Here is a 23,297-nt window from a genome sequence, read left to right as displayed (position 1 = left end):
CTCCCTCAATTTCAAGAGATGGGTGTTTCTTGGAACTGTCATTTAAAGAGCCTTGGGGTCTCTCCAAGCCATGAGTGATATAATGGATATATAGCATCCAGTAACGGGGGAATGAAGCTCTCCTGGTCCGATCAATCACCATATTTTATTTCTTTCTTTTCTTTTTTCCTTTTGATTTCTAGTTTTTTAGGTTTTTTCGTTTTGAGTTTATGCAGAATATATTCTATATATGATGATGCTGTCATGCTCTCATATTTCATTCTCTTGTAAGATTTAATGTAGTATGTATGTGTAATGAAAAGATCTAGTCTCAATTATATGTCTTTGCAGTTGCTATATATATGCACTATGCAGTCATATATATATATGTGTGTGTGTGTGTATGTAGAATAAGAATTAATAGCTTTAGCATTCTCTTAGGGTTGGATTTAAGCTAGATTTCAAATATATCAAATTACTAGCCTATATGGTATATATATTCATGTAATTTAGTTATATGTATCTCTGCCGCGACCAAAAATAGTACGGTGTTCATATGTTTTGGTAAAAATCTAATGAAAACTGGAGCAAGACCCAACAATAGTTTTGAAGAAGCTCATTTCCACTTCCGTTTGTAATATTAGTATTGAAGAGTGCACAGCCCAGAAGTCCAGAAGCGACTGATAAACTTTGAAGTGCTGCCTGGTTTTGAATAGCTTTCCACTACAAGAAAATGTATTTTCCACACCAGCGCCTTTAAATGATTCGAATGATTTTTGTAGGCATAATCTTCAAATGTATATTAAGAAATTAAATAGCTCCAATATGAAATGTATACGGTAAAAATACCTTATTTGTAAAGGATGAGATATCTGCATTCACACAGTGATGCAAGCATTATCCCTAAAGGGAAGGACATGTCATACGTTCCATTGCTAGGGGAACTCAAGTTTGACATCTGATGAGTGATGGTCCTCTAGGTTTTGGGGCCTATTTGTCTGATTTACCACAATGGCTGGTGCTGGTTCCCTCCGGAAGTTAGAACCACTGTTCATCACACCATTTTTATACACGAGAAACAAGCCAACAAGGTTTTCCACTTTGCGAGGATTGGAGAGGGAGTCTTGCCCTTACTTTGCAAAAAGGTTGTTTACACAACTCGAACCGGTGACCTGTCGGTCACAAAGAATCAACAAAGCAGTTGCTCCTCAAATAAAACCAAAGAAAATCAAAGAAAAATGTTAAACATATGTGTACATAAAGGGAGAGAAAAAATGGTGTAGAAATTGTTTACCATACACAGATTGAGCATAGCATCCCAATTTTAAAAGCATAGGTAGACTATTGACCATCAATCTGCTAATGAAGCTTTCTTGAGTACTATAATCATATTCATCTTTCTTTACTCTTTTTTTCTTACTAACTAAATGATGGGAAATATTGAATAATTGAAGTGCAAGGAATGAGGAGGAATCATGATACCATGAAATCTGGCAGAAATGTTACTACTTTCCTATTCCTATGTACTCCCCACCAATATATGGGGGAATTTCAAGCCATACATTACAATTTATTTGTGAGTGTATTTTTACTTATCACCCTCAATCGGTGGTAATGCTCACAACTCTACTCGTAAAAGGTAAATAGTTAGAATGACTTTAGCTTGGCCTTTTGTCAGTCCCACTCTCTTTCTGTTTTAAGTTTGAACAAAATGAGGCAGCAGATCAAGGGACAATGAACATATCCATATCTTTATTGGTCCATGTAAATTATAAAAAATAAAAATAAAAAAAAACTAAAAATGTATCTTTATGAAAGCTTAAAGCTTTAGTGTCAACAAATTAACAGACATATAATTGCCAAAAGGCCATGACTTCTCCCTCATGATTGTCCACTTGCCCCTCAAATCAAATAAAATCCACACAAAACAATAGTATCTGCTATATGTCCAAAATGGTCTTAGACATCCATGAAAAGATTCCTAGCTTCCTTTTTTGTCAAAGCTAGTGATATCCCCTACCATGAGCACCTGTGGCCCATTCTAATGTTGGATCTCTTCACAATTTCTCAAACTTTGGGCTAAGTCCTTCCTAGTACTTGATCAAAGAAAACATCAGTTCATCCCTGTTGGATATATATGTAAGTATTAAGGGTGTGTTTGCTTAGCTTCACTAGGCCTCACTGGATTGGATTAGACTAAAAGCTAGTGTAGTCTAGTGTTTGTTTGCAAGAGGGACAAAGTTTAATGAGACTAGGTAGGATTCGCTTCGACCAAAACACTCGCTAGGTGATCTTAGAGCAACTCCAGCCTTCGTTTTTGGACGGGGGACGGGCTGCAAGAAGGGGCCCGAGGGCCTGTTGATTCTTCTCCAACCATGGAGGGCCCGAGTGAGAGTGGGAGCCCGAGCACAAGGGGGTGGATAGTTGACAGGCCTGCAGCCCGAGGGCCAAGGCATTTTTTTATTGTTTTTTGTGTCATCCCGAGGCCCTACAGCCCCATTTCCCTGTTTTATTTTATTTTATATTATTTAAACAAACAAAAAAAAACTACTATTTTATTACCTATTGCCAAGGGGGAGGGCTCCAAGGGTGGAGATGCAAAAGGTAATTACTGTTCATTAATGGTAGTTACTATTCATTAAAGACAGTTAATGTTCAATAGGGTGGATTCAATAGTGGATTGCCGGGGGATGGCTCCAAGGGTGGAGTTGCTCTTAGTGAGACCCCTCGAGAAGGAGCGGACTGCTAAGACCCCCTCATCTTTGCTTCGCCCCTACCCAGTCCCCATTTTTCTCTTTCTTTATGTATTTCCTCTCTCTTTGATTGAAGCTTCAAACATTCATGGTGGCTGGGTTGCTTGGCATCATTGATCAGAGATACTGACCTAGATTCTTCCACCACCGACATCAGCCATGGTGGCTGGACAACAACAACCTCGTTGCTCATGGTGACCCAGATTCTTCTGTCGACAACATCATTGCTCAGAGATTGTGACCTGAGATTTTGAAATTAAAAAGTTTTGGGTGCAAAGGGTTGGGTTGGAAACATAGTTAGGGAAATTTTGTGCAAAGGATTGGTGCAAGATTGAAAACTTTAGCATCGGGTAAAGTGAATTTGAGTGATTTTTCTTGCACAACTATGATTTGTCCAGAAAATATAGGTACCAAATATGAAGAAAATAGAAAAATAAATAAAAGGGGAGGGAGGGGAGATGGGACACTGGTACAGAAGTAAAACCGGAGAAAAAATTGAGGGAAAGGAGACTGGTACAAAGAAAAGGAGGGACAAAAATGGGAGAAAAGGAGAATGGGGAGGGAGTGGCGGAGAAAAAGATGAATGAAGAGATTTTTTTTTGGTAGAAACTGGGATTGAAAGCCAGGGCAAAGATGCCAGAACGAACACAGAAGCCTACACCGAGGCAAGCTAAAACAAACCAACAGAAACCAAAGCAGAGGGCAAGGATGAATGAAGAGATTGGAGAGGAAGATGGTTCTAGAAAAATAGGGAAAAAGATAAAGTAATACAAAATATTAATTGATATATTAAATTAAAAATAAAATATTAATAAATATAGATTAAATAATATAATATTATAGTCCTGCTTCTTAGTCCGACAATGCATCAAACGCTTTACTAAATCAGTCCAGTTTAGTCTAGTCTAAGTCAGTCTAGCTTAATCCCTGAAGTTAGCCCAGTCCGAGACAGTCTGGTGCAACAAACGCACCCTAAATGTATACGAATACTCAAGTTAGAAGTTATGCCTTGAGTCGAACGATCGTCTTGTTCTTACAACCTTCGAGCGAGGAACAATGAAGACACATGTACAAGCTAGACCTTCATGCACAGGTTTGGGACATAGGGTGGAGAGTTGGCTACTTCGAGTGGCTTCCAAGAGTTTCCTCTTTAAGTCCCCGCCTCCACCTTGGTGAACCGAGTGTTTTAAGAAAACTTTGTGACGGAGAATAAATTCCCAAGAGGAATTTCGGCTGGCTAGTGTGAGGCTGCTATTTTATGATGCCTTTAACCCTTCCGCAAGACCTTTATTTATAAGGAACACTTATGAAAATGACTTGAAAACTTTGAGTTTTAACCAAAAGGACAAAAATGTGTTGTAAGTGAATAGTATCAGGAGTGAATTTTTAGTGTAAAAATGTCATTAACGTTAAAAGTGAACAGTATCATGAGTGTTTCATTAAGACTCCCCGATTTATAGTGGTCATGCTACGGTTTAGGATGGAGCATCTTAGGTTAGATCAAGTCTACCATACCAAGCATATTTCTCATTTATCATTATTAATATGTCAATTAATAATGTCTTCATAATCCATCTCCTATTTGAGTGGATTATTGTTTTACTTAGTCAACAAAACTAACAAATCCCAAACATTAGTTATTTTGTGTAGCCTAAATTATCCACTGATTATATTGTGATTCCATTGTATTTGCTTGGTGACTAAGATTGGATTAAGATTGGAGTTCAGCACAAGCCAATCCTATTATGTCTAACCCTTCTAACAACACTTGAGAGACATAATATATTGGACTCCTTTCCAATTTAATAAGCTCAGTTCCAACATTTACAAGTTCACCAAAAAGCGACTAATATATTAGTCTAATTCAACTAAGACAATTCAATTCAGGTCGAGTCATCAGACGAGACCTTAGTTCCTTTTCACATGCCTTTTGGATTTTGTTAAGTTCCTTTCATGCCAAGCAAACTATTACTTGTCACTATACTTATGGAAAACTAGTCTCAAATATTGATTATTTTATAAATTGAAAACAAAAGAGAACTACAAATCCCCTTTGGTGGGTTTGAATATTTTAGAAATTAGAACATTGAGCTAATCCCTTTAAGAGAAGAAGTTGTCCCACCCCATCTTTTGAGCATTTGTTTTTTGGCTCTTTTTCTAGGTGTAATGCACCGTCCTAGTCCTAGTCCAAGTTCATGCATGAACCACTCACTAAGTCACCACCATCCTCCTCACTAAAGCAACTTTTTGTCCAACTTGTTATCGCATGCTTATCTATGCTTTGAGTCTTGGACACTTGGGTTATTAGGTTGTCCTTGTCACCCCCATCTGTTTCCCCATCTTTTTTTTGCATTATTAATCTTTGTGTATCAAAGTTGATCACCTAAAACCTAAGTGTTTTGTATTTTCTGGTTAGGGCACGAGTTCGAAAACCCCGACAAATTTGGAGGTAAGTTGGAAATAACCTAACTTGTAATTGTCAAGGCGGCACATGCTCGCTTTGTTATCAGACAAATCCTAGACGTAAAATTGGAGATGCATTAGAAAGTAAAGTTATCGCATATATATTTTAGTGAAGTATGTTTTCACGTACATTTTTAAGATTATGGGGTGCAAAATTAGTATATGAATTTCTTGAAAGCGAATCTCGTCTAAGAGTTCCCTATCTTGCCTTCCGTACAATTATTAAAACATAAATATTATTTCAATTCGTGATTTTCCTAACTCCAAATAAATGAATATCATAAGAGTCACATTTAAAGCAACATTACGTTGAATTTTATAAACAATGAACATAATTTTCAAGACATCTATTCTATAATACGTGGAAATATTAAGTACTGCTACTTAGAGTCATTAGATTCAATTCAACGTTAGTAAAAAGAAATTAGACAATCATTAAATCGGATTTAAGGACTCTAAGTAGTATTTCAGACATTTATTTTTACTTTTTATATATTTTTGTTAATTTTTTAATTAATAATATTCTTTAATTTATTTGATCCGATGATTAAAAATTAAAAAACGCATGTGATAAGTAAAAATAAGCGGATAACTATCACTATCCGTCAGAGTATTGTAGCCTTGCTCCCAGAATCCAAATCTCACCAAATTACCTCACGTCATTCACAATTAAGAAAAAGGGCCCAAAAGATGTGCAACATCAGCATCAATGGCTTCTTTCAAGACCTGCCAAAAGCTTCCATGTGATGCGCAGAAAGGTTATTTCACACGAGTCATATAAAATAAAACCAACTCCTTTTTTTCTTTTTTCTTTTCTTGTGGTCATTAAACAATCACATTAATTACTTGACCAAGAAAAAAGAAACAATCGCATTAATTATTAAATTAGACTAATCCTGCTTTAATACATGTCAAATGCAGCATGAAAGCAAATATAATATTTAAATAATTAAATAAAAATAGAATAAAATCATGGTTTTCTCTGCACTTTGACAAACAGATTGACAATTGACTAGCACAACTGCAATTAATCATGTATAATATTTTTTTTCTTAAACGATAAATTTTGTTAAATTAAATATCAAATTAGTTATCGATGAAATTCGAATGTGCTTGTTATACAAATAATTTAACAGGTTTTCATCATTATGGTAAAAATAAAAAATAAAAACAATGGTGTAATAAATAAATAAAAAGTCTACGTGTCATCTATCATCAAGTATCTTTTGTGTGTCAGAAAAAACTCAGTGTCAGAGCAATATATGAGAGAGGAGGGTGAGTAAGCAAAACATCACCATACCACTCACACCCCAAAATCTCTCTCAAAGCTTCGAACTTTAAGCTCTTGATCCCAACCCATTTCCCAAGGGGACCGTTTCCACCGTTCCTCGCCGGAAAAAGCTGACTTGGGTCGCCGGAGAGTTGGCTCACCATGGACGCTGACTTGTGGGCTTCCAGGGTTCATACAGCTAAGAGCTTTTCTGCTGTTCATGCTGCTCGCCTTCACTATGGTACTTCAATTTTCTGTTTTTGCTTCAACATTTTGTTTTGAGTAAAATTTAGTAGTCCTTTTCCTTTCACCGTATTTTAAATTTGGTCCTGAACTAAAAATCCGTTAATTGAGGTCCTTAAATTTAATAAAACTTGCACCGATTGAGTTTTTTTTATTTTTTATTTTTTATTTTTTATTTTTTATTTTTTATTTTTTATGTTTGAGTAAAGCAATGCTTGTGTGAGAGATTTCTAGAACTGGGTTGGGATTAAAGGTTAAAACTTTGGTTGGATTTAAGAAAGAAATTGGCACATTGTTTTTTACTAATTGTTTTGTTAAACCCTGGTTTAAATGATCTATTTTTGCTTGAATTTTGAAGCGGATAATGTTTTATCCTGAAATATAAATATGGGAAAATATCACATTTTAATAAAATAAAAAAGTCCGGAAAATCTGAGATTTTCCATATCTCGTATGATGCTAGATTGGTAATTTTATCAAGTTTCCTAGATTTGTTCATAAAAGCTTTCCCTGTTTGTAATATTGCAGTAGGGACTTAGGGTTGCCTGTTTGTGTGATTATTTGGGCCCCTCAATTTCTGATTGAATTAGGGTTTGGCATAGGCCACATGGAAATTAAGAAGCTTTGATTAATTAGGTGGAGAAAGTTTGATTATATTGGGGTTTATCAACCCCACAAAAGAGAGACTAAAGAGGATATATCAGCATGACAAATTATACTGCGGATGAAGAAAATGAGGAAAATTATAGTGAATGTGAAGAATATGATGGGCACGAAAATTTCGGAGAGGGAAATGTAGAAAAATCAGAACTTGAGTGTTCTCAGGAAGATCTGGAGAGACTGAGAGAGCAGATATTGAAGGAAGCAGAAGCCCTTTTGTCAAAGGCCTTGGGTGAGGGAAAATCTGAGCTTGATGCTTCTAGTGTTGTTATTCGTGAAGGTGAGAAATTTGAGGGTTCGATTGAAAAACATATGGAGAAAGATGAAAAATCCGCTTTTGGATGGTTGTTGAGACTGGTTAATTCATTTGCAGTTTATGCAGTGTATAGATAACAAGATGCATTCATATTTTCTTAGTCTCTGCCTATTGTCCGATTGGGGAAGAATCAAATGGTGTTTGTTTCATGAATATCCCGTGCTTGATCACCCAATGCAAGGCAAAGAGTTCGCTTATAGTAATTTCTTGGGGCCGGAGTAATAGCTGCGTGTTAGGTTCTATCATTCTAATATAGTCATTTTTGTGTCCGTTTGAGTGTGTGTGCATGCGTGCTTGTCTGCATGTGTTTGATCCCGTAATTTAAATGGCTGAACATTTGAGATGTTGCTTTAATGGAAACAAGTACTTTCTTTTAATATGAGATCAACCTTCTCGAAGCGTTTGATTTCTTCTTGTTAAATCCACGTGTGTGCGCATATACACGTGTACATATATACATCTGCGATTTATTTATCTATTGATCGATCTTCCATCTTCTATATATGTTAAACAGATAATCATATGGCTTTGGAAGATTCTGAAGGAGATGACGATGCAAAATCTTGTTTTCCATGCCCTTTCTGTTATGTGGATATTGAAGTCCCATTGCTCTGCAGCCACTTGGAGGAAGAACACTGCTTTAACTTTAAAAATGCAGTAAGCGCTTTCCTTTACCTGATATTTTGTCGAGTGCGATTTAAGGGAGATAGATGTTATCAAAATTGAATTCTTGAGTCATTCCTTTAAGGTTTCGACAAAAAAGATGCTGTGTGAAATTGATGGATATTTCAGTTAGAATTTGAACCTGATGGCTGCTTTAATCCCACTATTGCAGGTTTGTCCTTTGTGCGCTGCGAATCTGGGGAAAGATGTAATTGCACATTTTACGGTACATCATGCAAGCTCCTTCAAGGTATTATTACCTATACTGGGTCATGGGATTCATAATAGTCAATTTAGCCAATAACTTTGTTGATCATTGTCGGACCCTTAAAGGATTCATCTGTTATCTTTCAGCACAGGAGAAAATCTCAAAAATCCGGTTTGTGGCCTGGTAGTTCAGCAATGCTTGGGAAGGCACTGCTGAAAAATGGAAGGTCATATGCACAGGAATCTGCACCTGATCCTCTCCTCTCACCATTTATCTGCAATATATCTTTTCCAGACCCTACAGGTATCCCCGAAGATGTTTGTTCCGATATCGATTCCCCCGTCACTTGCGGCCTAAAAAGGTACACTCCTTTTGCTGTTTAATGAAAGTTTAACGATACCATATTAGTGATTGTTTGAGTGTGAGGTACAATAGGGATTACAAACTTTAGAAATCTTTATTTTAATATCACCATGTATTATGGACCGATGATATGATCGCAAATGGGTCTTCAAAACCCAGGTATATGGTGATTTCATAAAGCAGAAACTAAATGTCCTTACCATATGTTCCAATAGTACGAAAGATCTTCTTTTTATAAGCTTTCCAAAAAAGAAGATTTGTGGTTTATATATTTTTTCTAACCCTAATAACTATTTGGTATCTGGGAAAGGCTTACATTGCATCTAAATCTGCTTTCAGTTACGGTTTCAAAAATTTCAAGATATATTGATTTTGCAAATCCTTTAAATTGTTTAGTTCTGTTAGGGTCTAAGTTATCGTAATATGATTGTATCTCTTTCCTCTTGTTTCCTATCTTTGTCTCGTAACCTCTTGTTTAATCGTTTACTTTCACTGATTCTAATAACCAATGAACACTATTAGCTTTGTGTGGTATTGATTTGGAACTTTATCTGACGAGTTTACTACCGTTCGAAATATATGGTTGACACCTTAAGTGTACATGTCTGAAAAGTTGCATAATCATCTGGGAATTATGGGATAGTGCTTTTTACGTTACATGGGGTCTTTACTTTTTGAAATGTTATGTTACTTCAATTCCAACCAACTTCACTTTCGAACTAAAAGTAAAGGACAGTTACAATTCCATCACACCAGTTAGGCAGTTTTCTGCGGGGGTGATGAAGAGAAATAGGAAGCAGGAAACAAGGAAACCCAACCATTATCTCGCAGTTGTGCTTGTGTCATCCAATGTAGAACCGTGACGTTTCCCACATGTTTCATCAAGATGCAGTATTAAATTGTTTCACTTCATTTTGCCCTGATATTTGTCATAAGTCGGTAATTCACTACTTGTTATTAATGCTTCTTCGGTTGTTTCACCTCATTTTGCTCTGATATTTGTCGTAAGTGGGTAGTTCGCCAAGTTGTTATTAATTCCTTTTATTACTCTTCCGTTGCCCTTCTTCTACTTTGTTGGGTAAAGTCATGATGGCACGACTCCGCTGCAAGTTGTACTGGTTTCGCTAACTAACATTTAGGATATGTGATTTCATGGTGATGCCTGTTGATGCCCTGTTACTGATGCATTTTGTCTGTGCAGCGGCGAGCCATCTCCGCCAGATGAAGCTTGTGAAAAGGATAGAGAAGAGAGGAGGCAGAGGGCGACATTCGTGCAAGAGTTGATTGCATCAACCATATTCTTGGATATATGAACTCATCAGAATACAAAGCTTTCTGCAGGACGCCGAGGACTGATCTTAGTCGCTAAGGACGGTGTATCTTCCGGCACTCACAGCATACACAGTGGAGCATGGTTTTAGGAAAGATAGTTCTATGCTAGTCAAGTAAGAGAGTTGTCTTTGAGATGGACAATATTTGTCTGCAGCAAGGCAATGTGTGTACTGTATCGTATACAATGTGTCGTTAAATGTCTATTTATATATAAACAGCTTGTTTTAAAGGCAGACTTTTTATAATTAGTGATGATTAGCAGAGTATGGCAGGTTTAGTGAATATATTATCTACTAATCTATATGCTAGTACCAAATTTTTGTTCACCTAATTTTTAGGCAATCCCGTGGCCATATCGTTTGAAGCTCAAACAGCGGCGGCATGGCAAATCGGTCAGAAATTTGTATATTCTCGTGACAGATTACACTTTACCATTTACATGCTATGGCCTAAGGCCGGACATGAGCGGTTTCTAGCTGTTGAATCATGTGGTAACATACAAAATATGAGCTATAAAATGCAACAATAACGTTAGTGATCACAAAAAGCAGAGCAAATCAAGATGATGAAACCTACAAGATATATAACATTTCATGGTGGAAATTGCTTCAAAATGTCAAAAACCAGATAAAAATTGAAGCTGAGAGAGTTCAAGTTGGGCACCAAATTGCAAAAACAAGTTGAGACCACCACATAATTTGTATTTTCTATCACTCAATAATGGATTGAATAACACCAGCTCCAACAGTCTTCCCTCCTTCTCTGATGGCAAACCTCATCCCCTGCTCGCACGCCACCGGAACAATCAGCTCGACCACAATCTTAACGCGATCGCCAGGCATCACCATCTTCGACTCCTCATCCTTATCGTTCATAATCGAAGTCACCTTCCCGGTGACATCAGTAGTCCTCATGTAAAACTGCGGCCTGTAACCCGAAAAGAACGGTGAATGCCTTCCCCCCTCTTCCTTCTTCAACACATACACAATCGCCTCGAATTTGGTATGCGGGGTAATAGTCCCGGGTTTGGCCAACACCATCCCTCTCTGGATATCAATCTTCTGGATACCCCTAAGCAACAACCCCACATTGTCACCAGCCATGGCATCATCAAGAATTTTCTGAAACATTTCGACACCGGTGACAGTTGTGTTCCTGGTGTCCTTCAAGCCAACAATGTCGACGGTGTCTCCGACCTTAACCTTCCCCCTCTCGACACGGCCAGTGGCGACAGTGCCACGGCCAGTGATCGAAAACACATCTTCGATCGCCATCAAAAATGGCAGCTCAGTCTGCCTCTGAGGAATCGGAATGTAATCATCAACAGAGTCCATAAGTTCATAAATCTTATCAACCCATTGATTTTCGCCTCGCGAAATGGTGGGATTCGCCATTAGAGCCTCTAGTGCAAGCAGTGCAGATCCAGAAATAATAGGCACATCATCACCAGGAAATTCATAGGAAGAAAGCAACTCTCTCACCTCCAACTCGACGAGCTGCAAGAGCTCCTCGTCGTCCACCTGGTCCTGCTTGTTCAGGAAAACCACCATGTTCGGCACACCCACCTGCTTCGCCAGCAAGATGTGCTCTTTGGTCTGCGGCATTGGGCCGTCGGCGCCAGAGACGACGAGAATGGCGCCGTCCATCTGGGCGGCGCCGGTAATCATGTTCTTGACGTAATCGGCGTGGCCGGGGCAGTCGACGTGGGCGTAGTGGCGGTTCTCGGTCTCGTACTCGACGGTGGCGGTGTTGATGGTGATTCCACGGGCGCGCTCTTCCGGGGCGGCATCGATTTCGTCGTATTTCTTGGAGACGCTATTGCCGATGGAGGCCAAGGCCATGGTGAGGGCTGCGGTGAGGGTGGTCTTGCCGTGGTCGACGTGGCCGATTGTGCCGATGTTGACATGGGGCTTCTTGCGCTCGAACTTACCTCTGGCGGCTTTGACGGTGAAGTTGCGGCGGTGGTGGCGGGTGTTGGAGGCGGGTGTGAGGTGGAGGATGGTGGAGGGGTTGAGGAAGGAGGAGGAGAGGTGGGTGAGCTTGGAAGAAGGTCTAATGGAGAAAGAAGAGGTTGTGGGGGACGGGGAGGCTGTGGAGGCATATGGGTATGCGAGCTTTGAGGAAGCTGAGGTTGCAGCTGCAGCTGCTGCTGTGGAAATTGCCATGGAAAGACTGAGTCTTTAGAGAGAGAAAGCGGGAGGAGAGAGAGAGGGAGAGGGAGAGAGTGAGAGAGTGAGAGAGAGAGAGTGAGAGAGTGAGAGAGAGAGAGTGAGATGAGTGTTATCTTGTTAGGAAGACACAGGAGGACCTCATATGGGGTGGTCTATCCATTTCTCTGCCTCAGAGTTAGTCTTCGTGGATTACTGGTGGGAGTTTGGGGTTTCTGTGCAACCAGGGTTGTGGGCTCACACGTGTGAAAATAAAACCTTTCCTGCTCTTATTGCATTTTTAGGGATTTCGATTTCAATTCCAATTGCAAAGAACTTCTGGAGTATGAATATCCATCCTCAAGCTCCGAGTTTTCTATAAATTTCAAAGCTTAACTCTTAAATTATTTTGAAAATAGTTTTATTTGACAACTCACCATCATACTCTTTTTCATTGTAAACACTTTTGTCACTTTTCACACATTCTCTCTCGTCCCATTATACACTCATGTTTACCATTGGTCATTTGATTAATAAATCAAAAGATAATGAAAAAACAGAAGTAAACAAAAATGTGAAGAAAGAGAAAAATTGCATGTACAAATTTATTTTCTTTAAAGTAAAAGAAAAAAATCCCAATGGGACTCTTTAAGTTCATTGGACATTGGAGGCTAACTGAAAGTACTATTGGTAAAAGTGCTTCTAGGTTTCATAAATACTTAAATGCTTGTTGCAGGAGGTAGCAACTATATAGTTTTTGCAAAAAACATTTTTAAATATTTTTTCATGATTCACTTGCATTTTTACTACGCATTAATTCCAAAAGCACTCTCATTAAAAATACTTTCAGTCATTTTAAAAGCACTTTCATAATGGATCTCATTTAGTTGGGCTCCAAAGTATATGCAATCGACTGATCGATGGTGATTTGTGCCCATTATGTGATGGCAACCCATAAAAGCCAGACTCCCTTTGTGCCACGTAACTGATGCAAATACCTTAATTTTTGGAAACAAATCATACGAAGCAATGGCCAACGTGCCACGAACACCAACCTCATATTTTGGAATCCAGAAAAAACAAGGGCCAATTATAAATTTCAACTTTCATGTTATGATTATTATGCAGTTAAACAATAAACCAAGGGCAAAGCATGCCGCAACAATAACTTGACAAACACGTAACCCCCAAAACTAAGAAATTTAAATTAATTTTCACATTTGCTCAACGCACTGATTTGAGGTATAACTGAAAGAAGAAGGGTAAAGAATTATCTGTACAGGTATGTACTCCATGTGATGGCTACCGCGTATTCGTTATATGTAGGCGAGCTTGTTCATCTTCAGGCATCAAATCGACTTATCAGACTCGATGAGTTGCCTCGCGGGAGTTCCAAGTGCCGGAATTTGTAGGGCTTCCCGGGTCACTCTAAAAGCTGATCTAGATGACAAGAATGATTGTCCTCCAGGCTATCACTTGCTGAACCTATATTACAAATCTCCCTCAATATCCACATCCAGCAGCAAAAAACACAGCTTCTTCTGTTTCTATCACTTGCTAAACCTTTACCGAAGTATAGGATATATCTGCAACTTCTGTTTCTGTCACTGGAAAATCAAATGAATAATCTATATATCCCGGCATTGGCAGTGGAGATATGAAACGGAAAAGAGATGCTGAATCTGCAAATTGATTGGTTTAGCTGTCTCCCTCATACTGCATTTTGTAGTCTGGAAATCTCATCTTACATATATCTAAAACTTTTTGACAGAAAACTGGTGGCAGTTCTTTCAATAGGTCTGCTATTGCTAATTCATGCTTCCTCTTGAGCTCGTCTAACTCCTTTTTCTGTTCTACCAATAGATTCTCAAGTTTCTCGGCAATGATCTTTACTTCTTCTGATTCAAATGGATGAACTCCATTAATAAGATGTGGATTAGTAGCTGCATGACTATCACCACTCGGTGATTCAGAGGCTCCATCACCATTTGGATTATTTTCCTCTCTATGGCCACCAGGAGATTTCTCATCTTCCTCAACACCACCATTTGGTGAATTTGAGGGGCCAGCACCATTTTCATCATCTTCCTCCCTAGGGCTGCTACCAGGAGAGTTCTCGTTTTCTTCAGCACCTCCTGCAGTGACTGGATCCGCTGGAGAATTCAAATTGGTAATGACATACTTCCCTGGAGAATTTCCACCGCCTTCCTTGGGTGATTCACACCAGTACTTGCGGCCTGAAGGCAATCTTTCTAATGCAAGATTACTAGAAAGAAGGTCCTCGTGTATCAAGGGGGAAGCATCCTCATTATACTCAGAAGCATGGCTATAAGGAGTTGAGGCCTCACCATCAATATGATCTCCAGAATTTTCGCCGATCGGCCAATCTGGAATGTGGGAATGGATTTCAGAGTCGATTAGTTCAGCAATTGTTGAAACATCTTGATCTGTCAGGTCTAACTCTTGAACCATTTCACTAGCAACAGCAATTGCAGTGTCTTCCCCAATGTCAAATGGAAAGTGAATATTTCGAAAATGACCTGGGCCCAGGTGGAAACTTTCTCAATTTTAAGACCAGGAACTGGCATAAAAACATACTTCTTTGACTGAAAAGTAAATAAACTGGAAAGCGGGAAGAAAAAGAAAGAAAAGGCTACCTGTAGAATCTGCTATTCGTAATTTCAGAAATATCGTGTCATCTTTCCTCTGACCTTGCACACTGAAGTCCCGATTTGTCTCATGAGAAGGGTCCATATCCTTTGTCTCGATATCAATCTGATCAGAACTGCCTTCTGCATCTAGCATGTCACAATGTGAGGAGAATGACACAAAAAGCCTTTGAGCACTAGATAAAAAACTCACTTTACCTGAATAATGAGTGGGTCGTAGAGAGCGAGTTATACTTTCACGATCGTCATCTGATTGGAGAAAAGGATCCATAAGAAGTTCTTTTGCAGGCAAGCGTTCTGAAACTTTCACAATGCATTTTTCTATGAATGCTTTAACTCCAGGATCTGTCACTTTTGCCAACGATGCTGGCTTTACTCCCTACCATACCAAAACGAAAAAAAGAACAGATATAAGTAGCATGTTATAACTGATTCAAGGACCATGTTAGAATGTATCATAATCATTCACCACAATCCTCCTAACAACTCTATTTTTCAGAAAAGTGGCAAACTAACAAAATTTATGCTGGTCCTGGAACAGGAGATCAAGGGGCGTTTGTGCAAATATGCCTAGAATTACAAGTATAAACCTTTCTATTGGTGGGAAAGGATCCAAAGTTCCTGTAGCGAAATAAGCTAAACAACTGAATCATGCATCACAATCCAATGAAATGAATCATTAACCACAATCAAAAGAAATAATAATGCAATGTATCTAGAAAAATTAAATTAATAAAAAACTTGAGTCTGACAGATCAAACCAAGTCTTGAAAGTCTTCCTCAAGTGACTGTTCATGTCCACAGAGAAAATACGCATAAAAAGTCATGAAGCCCTTACTGATGTCACTTTCTTGAATATTTGAGCAGCATTTGAACATTCAACATATGGATACTCAAAGGTCACCAACTCTAGCACGCACATGCCAAAGGCATAAATGTCTACAAGCTCATTGTATTCCTCTTCGTAAAGTTCTGGCGCCATAAACTCGGGAGTACCTAAAGGGATGAAACAATTACATTGCCGGCCCTGTTACTAAAGATTCTGAACTAAATACTATCCCAGAAGAAAAATATGAATAATGATTATAATTGCAGTCCTCACCAATGACACTGTGAGCTGAACGAGCCTGTCGAAGAATAGCAGCCAGTCCTAGGTCACCAATTTTGACTTCACCTTGGTTCCCATTGACAAAAATGTTGTCACACTTCAAATCTCGATGGATTACTGGGGGGTCATGATTATGAAGATACCAAAGGCCTTCTAAGATCTGCCTAGACCATTTCTTCAACGCCCTCAAATCAACGTGCTTATGCTTTCTCCGGTACCTACACGATAATGGACACTGAGACACTGGGGCACTGAATAAAAGCATACAGAAATCACAAACATTGAATGTTATACAACAACAGATCACTAAATACTCACTGTCGTAAAGTTCCCGAAGTGAAAATCTCCGTAATAAGGTTGATGTTCTCATGCTTGGCATCGACCCACGAATTGTAAAACTTAATTATGTTCTTGTGCTTTAGAGTCTTAAGCAAATGAACTTCCGAATACAGTCTCTCTAAATCTTCGGAGTTGCGTAGTAGATCCGCCACCTTAACCTGATTCCAAGCTACCTCTATTCCTTCCAATTCATCAAATGCTCGATATCTAAGTTCCTTACCGATCAAGGCCACACAAAAATAGATCCACAACACAATTCCGCCTCGATATAATATCAAGTAAAATGGTTCAAATTCAAACGCATTGTATCCAACTAAAAACCCAAAAATTAATTCAAAAAATAAATAAGTAAATAAACAAATGAGAGCAAAAAGGATACACTTTCTTGAAAGCCCCTTTTCCTAGAACCTCTTTATACTGCAAAATCACCAAAACGAAAGAGAATTCAACACATATCAATCTAAATCACAACTTTATTAACAAAAGATTAAGACTTTAAGGCATTGAGTAATTAATTTCCAAACATTTCAAAAGTAAACCAGCTAAATCAAATCAACAAATAATTAAAAAAAGAAACAGAAAATAAATGGAAATTAAAACAAAAGAGAGAGTGAAAAAAGTAACGGCCACTGACCCGACCGTATCGACCAGTGGGATCAACCTCAACGAACTCGATATCGGCATCGTCGGTGTCTTGCTCCGACGACAAATCCAGTGGCATTGTCGATGACTCGTTCGTCTTTTCCAAGCAAATCGACCCGAGAACGACCCGATTCGGATCAAATTCTAATACGCACCGTATTAGGAAACCGGCAGTCGGAGGTGCTGAAGTATGAAGGCGGAGAAGCGGACGAAGGAGCGTGCGTTTGCGGAGGTGTGAGAAGGTGAAAGGAGGAGAGAGAGAGAGAGAGAGAGAGAGAGAGAGAGAGAATGGGACGTGAAAGCGAAGCCGTCTATGATAGAAGAACTAACTGAGATTTTGATTTGATTTATTTTATTTTTGTTTTATTTATTTCGGTCATGTGGGAGTAATGTGCTACGCGCGTTTCTTCAGCTTGATGTCGAACCTTAAACTGCTACGTTGATTCTTTACGTGGAGCCATCCAACGGTTGACAATTTTTACAAGTGGGCTCTACTGATTAAATATTAGTTTGACTTTCTTAATAAATAGACGAGTGCTTAAAAAAAATAGGAAAACTAATTAAAAAGATTTAAAAACTTTAAGTTTTAACGATAAGAACAAAATAAAGGATAAAGTGAATACTACCAGGATTGACTTTTTAGTATAAAAATGTGGTTTTTCGTTAGAGTAAATAGTACCGGGAATTTTTCGTTAAAGTTCCCTAAAAAAATCTTTCATCCCAAAAAGTGGTAGTGTTTTATAAATGGAAAGGATCATCTCCGGATCCCTTTTCCTAATTCACTATATCAGGTAATTTGTGCTGTTAAAATTTAATCCAATGGTTGAAGTTATTGTAACTTTTAAAGTGGACCCTGTTTGTAGTTGTTAGATTAAATTTCAACGGCATAAATTTCCTGATTTGATGAATTAGGAGGAAGGGATCTGGAGAAAATCTCTTTCCAAGCTAACCAGTTAGCAGGTTAATCTATGATCAGAACTGTTCAAGTTTTATAAAACTACTAATCAATTGAAAGTGACTCGTTAATTAATTGTAATTTAATACAGGAAATTTAGCAGCTAATGTGACGTTAATTAATCAAGGTCGTCACGCTAATGTACGAAAATAGTTTTTCCAAAAGAAATCTTATCACCAGTAACCATTTTCTTTCTAATTCATAAAGACATGACGAACTAGCACACAAACGCTGATGGTGACCTCGCTTGAATTCACATCCAAAAACTATAAGCTAAAAAGGATCTATGTTGCCACTCAGTAATATGGTCTAGTAATATCACTCTTTGCTTAAAAGTTAGAGATCTTAGGTTCTAATCTTGTGAATTACGAATTCGATACCAAATCAGACTACTAATTGTGTGACTTAGCCGAACTCCTGTAAAAATATTGATGTACTAAAAAGAAAAAAAATATTGATGTATTCAAAAGTTGACTGGCAAATATTGTTTTAAGCGACGTCACAAACGAATTTAGTGTGACCGTCACACTGCCATGTTGTGTTACAAATCCACTCGTACCCTAGGTCGCTTATGTTTAAACCATGTTGTCCACTGATACCATATTGTAACATGTGAATTAGCAACATCACGAGGAAATGTGATAATCACACTGAAAAATTTCTCATTTCTCCATAGCAACACAAGAGATGGCCAACGGACTCGAAACTACAGATGAAGCTAACCAAAGTAAAATAAATGATAAAACAGTCTACGTGTGTAACAATCACATTTATGCCAACTTGATATCATTCATCAACCTGAGTACATACTAAATCGGAAAGTAAAATATTCAGGTAACTTGCCCGGTATTCAGTTGAACTCGCACGTCTCTACCAGGCATCTCAGATTCTCAAAAGACTTGATGAAGATTCACAGACTAATAACGCGTTCAAAAGAAAAAGAACAATAGGAAATGAGATCACCAAAATTTTGCTGGATTTCTGACCCAAGTCATACATGGGAATCATCTTCGTCAGGCAACATCCTTTTGATACCACTGGCTACGATTGCTTCTTAAATGCATTGATTTTGTCCCTGACATAGTACAGCTTCGCCCTCCGCACTTTCTTCTTGTCCAGCACCTTAATCTCCTTTATATTAGGCGAATACCTGCCATACGTTATCGACTTTCAGTCATTCTGTTGAGACTGAGCACAGTTCTACTTATGTGAAACAAATGATAGGAATAGGCAAATCCCACACATGAGTTGCACATGAAATAATCAGAAATCAATATAAATATTTGTTTGAAGACACCACACCGAGTTTGCGTACAAAATATCATCTGTTTCACCCAAATAGTAATTTAAGTGTAAATAACTAAAAATCTAGAATTTGCGTTGAAGTTAGGGGTGATTTGGAAGTAAGGTGCTTAAAAAAAAAGCACCCATGAAAAAAAGCTGTGAGAGTTTTAGGTGTTTGGTAAACTGAAAAAAAAAAGGCTTATTTTGGAAGCTGCTGTGAGAATAAGCTGAAATCAAAGGAAAAAGCTGAAACTGCTATTTGTAGCTTTGGAAAACTGGTTTTTTTTCAAAGCACACGGAGCTACAGTGCTCTTTTAATGAAAATACCCACTATCAGACTGTTTTTTTTTTCAAAAGCACTTTTACAAAAAAGTTTACCAAACACTCTGCTGATTTTTTTCACAGCCGCTTATTCTCACAGCACAGCCGCTTATTCTCACACCAGCTTTTTTTCAAAGCACAGCAATACCAAACCAGCCCTTAATTAGTTTGCAGTCATGAACACCAGAGCGTTAACTAGCAATATTTACTGAGCATGGTTAGTTTCTAAATTTTAGAGTACAGAATTTTGACTATATTTTTTTTTTGAGAAGAGAATTTTGACTATATAACTCAGAAACTTTCTAAAGGCTCCATTTTAATGTACATTTTATAAGACAATCAACAACTGACTAATCTTCGAAAATGTCGTATGCATAATGTTGTACAAGCGTGTAATACCCGTATAATCAGAGTCGAGAATTAATAAGTTATCACAGTAAAATTTCAATACACCCTCTTCCAGGACATCCCACTATGAAAATCACATGTTTTCTTTCCAACTTAAAGCAGGGTAGCAAAGACAATACAGGCTAGGACCATCAATGTAAAAGAAAATAAAAACCAGAATTGCTTACAGTGGAAAGAGAGATTCAACCCCGACCCCAGCCACTTGCCTCCTGATTCTAATTGTAGAGTTTAGACCAGCATTACGTCTAGCTATCACGACGCCTTTCACGACTGAAACACGTCGCTTGTTGTCGGGTACTTCCTGTTCACATACAGAAAAGCATTGGGAAAAAAAGAATCTGCTCAATCTCACAAGGAACTCCGTCCACAACATAAAGCACCTTACAAAACTTTAATTTTTCAAAATGAACACAACATACCACTCTGAGTTGCACCATATACCCAGGCCTTACATCCGGTATTTCTCTCTGTGTCCTCACTTCCTCTACAGCTTCCTTATCTAGAATCTGTGGATATATAATGAACCAATATAAATATAAAAGGAATAGAACACGCGTTATGTCTTGTCATGAATACCAACAGATAGAGGCATGCCTGCATTATGTGGTGAGCAGTTTTATCAAGCCTCTTGAATTTGATGGGAGGAGCTACATCAGACTCATACATTCCTGAATCCTGAGTAGCTGATTGAACAGGATTTGCCCCTGTTGTAATGCACCTGCTTGGGAAAGGAGGTAAAACTGCCGCACATCGACAAAATCCTGGTCGAGCACTCTTGAATAACTTGGAACTACACGAACAAGTTGATGTCTCACTTGGAGAGCTAGTTGTAGTCTGGTACAATATAGTACACAGCATCACAAAAAATTGATCTTAGGAAAGAAAGACAAAATATTGCACTTCAGATGAATTCCACACTGTATAACATAAATATGTGTTTATGACGTGTGATCTAATGTTCGTGTTTCCTAGTTGTACAGTAATTATGTCATAATCCACATCTCTCCAGAATATCTTTTTGTTACTTCTCTATCACATTTCCGGTTTACAAGTGTTCGGGTTAACCCTTGTATACATCTCATACACATAAAAATAGTCGTCCAATTCACCTTCTCTACCAAAGTTTATGACTTACGACCATTGTGCGGATCCTTTCCGGATCCCTTTCCACCTAATCTACCAAGTCCAGGATCCGGGCCGTTGAAATTTGATCAAACGGCTACAGTTATTATAACTTTTAAAGGGACCCTTGTTAGATCAAATTTCAACGGTTCGGATCACAGAATTGGTGGATTAGGTGGAAAGGGATCCTCCATTGTGCACACTGGCAAGTGACCTTCCTAAACACGAAAAGCAAAACGCGAAGCAAATCGGCCTGTAGACTCATTCGCAAGCTCGAAGTGCATCAAATACCTTTAAGTTAACAAAGAAATCTTCTTTTTTCAAATGTACCAACACCCAATAACTCGTTTACACGAAGAACACTGTGTTTTCGAATAAAAACACCGAAAATTCACAATTACAGGCATATTCAGAGTAAAATCCAATACCATAAACATGTTAAAAGTGCAATCTTCAAATTAAAAATCAACTAAAACATGCTAAAATGCTGTTAAATAGAGTATAACGAGTCGAAAACATACGAACGAGGCCGAAGACCGATACGAAAACTTGGAAATTGACTGAAACAAGTAGCTTTTCAGAGACCCCAACCCCGAAAAATCCCCCAATTTCTCGGCAGACGCCAAACGATCCGACGCCAACGAGCTAAACCCAGAACCGCTGCTCAATTGGTAAGCTCCGATTGATCTAAAATGAGCAATTTTTGAGCTGTCGATTCTTTGTCTTCGGACCAATCGGATGCTCGCGCTTAAAGTCTGCATTTTTACGAAGTGGGTATGCAATCAAATTTTCTGTTTGGTTGCTGAGAAAATGGAGTGGGGGAATGAGAAAATGGATGCAATTTTCTATTGGGTTTTCTAGGGAACCAAACGGGGAGGGATGACCGGTGGCTTACCCAAAACCCACGGTAGCTTGGGAAATGGGGTTTATGTTCAGGGTAGATGGACGAAAATGCCCTCTTTGGCTTCAAGGCATTAGGGCTCCGATTTGGGCCCAAGGATTGTACAAACGGGCCTATCAACGGTATAATCTGGCCCAGTAATGGACTTTGGGCCTGAAGAGGACTAGCCCTTTTCTTCACATACCAAATTAAAGGTTAAATGTAATATTTCATGAGTCATGTGTAAGAAGAATAAGGATTGGCTGCCGAAAGAAAAGCTGGAGCTCCTGCTGAATTCAATCAGTGTTATTAAAATTGGACACGTGTCCAAATAATTTGAAGAATTAAAACTTGAACCAACATCGCCCTACTTGTTTACACTTGTCAAATTTTAATGGGGTTTCAACAAGAGCTTCTACTCTTCTTTCAGTAGTCAATCATTGTTCGTGTAAAAAAGGTGAAGAAAGAGAATGACATGGGGAATGATATCTAGTTGTTCATGTCTGAGGATCCTCTTGTTTTTTTTAATCCCTCTTTATATGAGGTTTAGATGAAGGTTCGAGTTGAACAACAAAAAACATACCTAGATATTCACGTATGACATACCAAGTTTCAACGTGGAACTCGCCCATTTTTCAGTCCCTATTTATTAGTTTACACATTTTGATATGTGAAGAATGACAACTAACTATGCTGGTTGATGCTTTTGCTAATATAGGTCATTCTAAGTTATGTGAGAAAATTTGGATTCATTCCTTGCATGATGATATTTGATTTCAACTTTGGTCTATCAACTTGGATATCACTATAGCAGTACGTCAAGAGAATTAAGCATTATCATGTAAAAATATTAAGATTAAGATACATAATAATGCTTTGATTGACTTGAAATGAAACCGTCACAATGATATCATTTATAGGTAAAAAAAGTGAGGATTATCCAAGCATTATTATGCAACCATTAGCTGGACCAGTTCTGCAGCAGCTACAAACATTAGATTCCTCAGACTTTTCCCTCAGCAATTATCGCCACCACCCCCGTAGTCTTAGATTCCTCTACTACATAATTGCTACACATTTTTTAATACAAAGTTAAAAAAAGTTGCACCTCCCATATACAAACTTTATGAACGCTTATTCAAACAATAAAAAATCCACAAGACCCACATCGG

At 38.2% G+C, this 23,297-nt stretch overlaps 4 protein-coding genes across 6 annotated transcripts; 1 reads left to right on the top strand and 3 right to left on the bottom strand.

Moving 5' to 3' along the window:
- The first annotated feature begins 6,402 nt into the window (after positions 1-6,402).
- LOC103443449 (protein DEHYDRATION-INDUCED 19 homolog 5-like) lies at positions 6,403-10,479 on the top strand. The gene is made up of 5 exons (XM_008382304.4): positions 6,403-6,706; positions 8,199-8,341; positions 8,520-8,597; positions 8,702-8,916; positions 10,120-10,479. Exons 1-5 carry the CDS (start codon positions 6,628-6,630, stop codon positions 10,229-10,231), a joined length of 627 nt encoding a protein of 208 aa, XP_008380526.1. The 5' UTR covers positions 6,403-6,627; the 3' UTR covers positions 10,232-10,479.
- A 334-nt stretch (positions 10,480-10,813) lies between these two features.
- On the bottom strand, positions 10,814-13,459 carry LOC103443448 (elongation factor Tu, chloroplastic). The gene has a single exon (XM_008382302.4). The coding sequence runs from the start codon at positions 12,413-12,415 to the stop codon at positions 10,961-10,963; it is 1,455 nt and encodes a 484-aa protein (XP_008380524.1). The 5' UTR covers positions 12,416-13,459; the 3' UTR covers positions 10,814-10,960.
- Positions 13,460-13,487: 28 nt separating this feature from the next.
- On the bottom strand, positions 13,488-17,488 carry LOC103443447 (probable serine/threonine-protein kinase WNK3). Of its 3 annotated transcripts, none has more exons than XM_070824117.1 (8): positions 17,148-17,488; positions 16,893-16,930; positions 16,493-16,720; positions 16,169-16,392; positions 15,905-16,062; positions 15,265-15,445; positions 15,055-15,195; positions 13,488-14,937 (listed from the first exon to the last, which is right to left on the bottom strand). In XM_070824117.1, the coding sequence occupies exons 1-8, from the start codon at positions 17,232-17,234 to the stop codon at positions 14,096-14,098; spliced, it is 1,899 nt and encodes a 632-aa protein (XP_070680218.1). In that variant the 5' UTR covers positions 17,235-17,488; the 3' UTR covers positions 13,488-14,095. The 3 variants fall into 3 exon arrangements, with proteins under 3 accessions (XP_070680218.1, XP_008380523.3, XP_070680219.1); XM_008382301.4 differs by having other exon boundaries at positions 15,055-15,189; positions 17,148-17,476; XM_070824118.1 differs by having other exon boundaries at positions 15,055-15,186; positions 17,148-17,476.
- A 1,372-nt stretch (positions 17,489-18,860) lies between these two features.
- On the bottom strand, positions 18,861-22,188 carry LOC103443446 (uncharacterized). The gene is made up of 5 exons (XM_008382299.4): positions 21,767-22,188; positions 20,718-20,957; positions 20,543-20,629; positions 20,291-20,424; positions 18,861-19,260 (listed from the first exon to the last, which is right to left on the bottom strand). The coding sequence occupies exons 1-5, from the start codon at positions 22,004-22,006 to the stop codon at positions 19,152-19,154; spliced, it is 810 nt and encodes a 269-aa protein (XP_008380521.3). The 5' UTR covers positions 22,007-22,188; the 3' UTR covers positions 18,861-19,151.
- Positions 22,189-23,297: the final 1,109 nt, after the last annotated feature.

Source organism: Malus domestica, chromosome 06 (assembly GCF_042453785.1).
Source record: "Malus domestica chromosome 06, GDT2T_hap1".
Lineage (NCBI taxonomy): Eukaryota > Viridiplantae > Streptophyta > Magnoliopsida > Rosales > Rosaceae > Malus > Malus domestica.
This window is presented reverse-complemented; position numbering and strand designations above follow the sequence as displayed.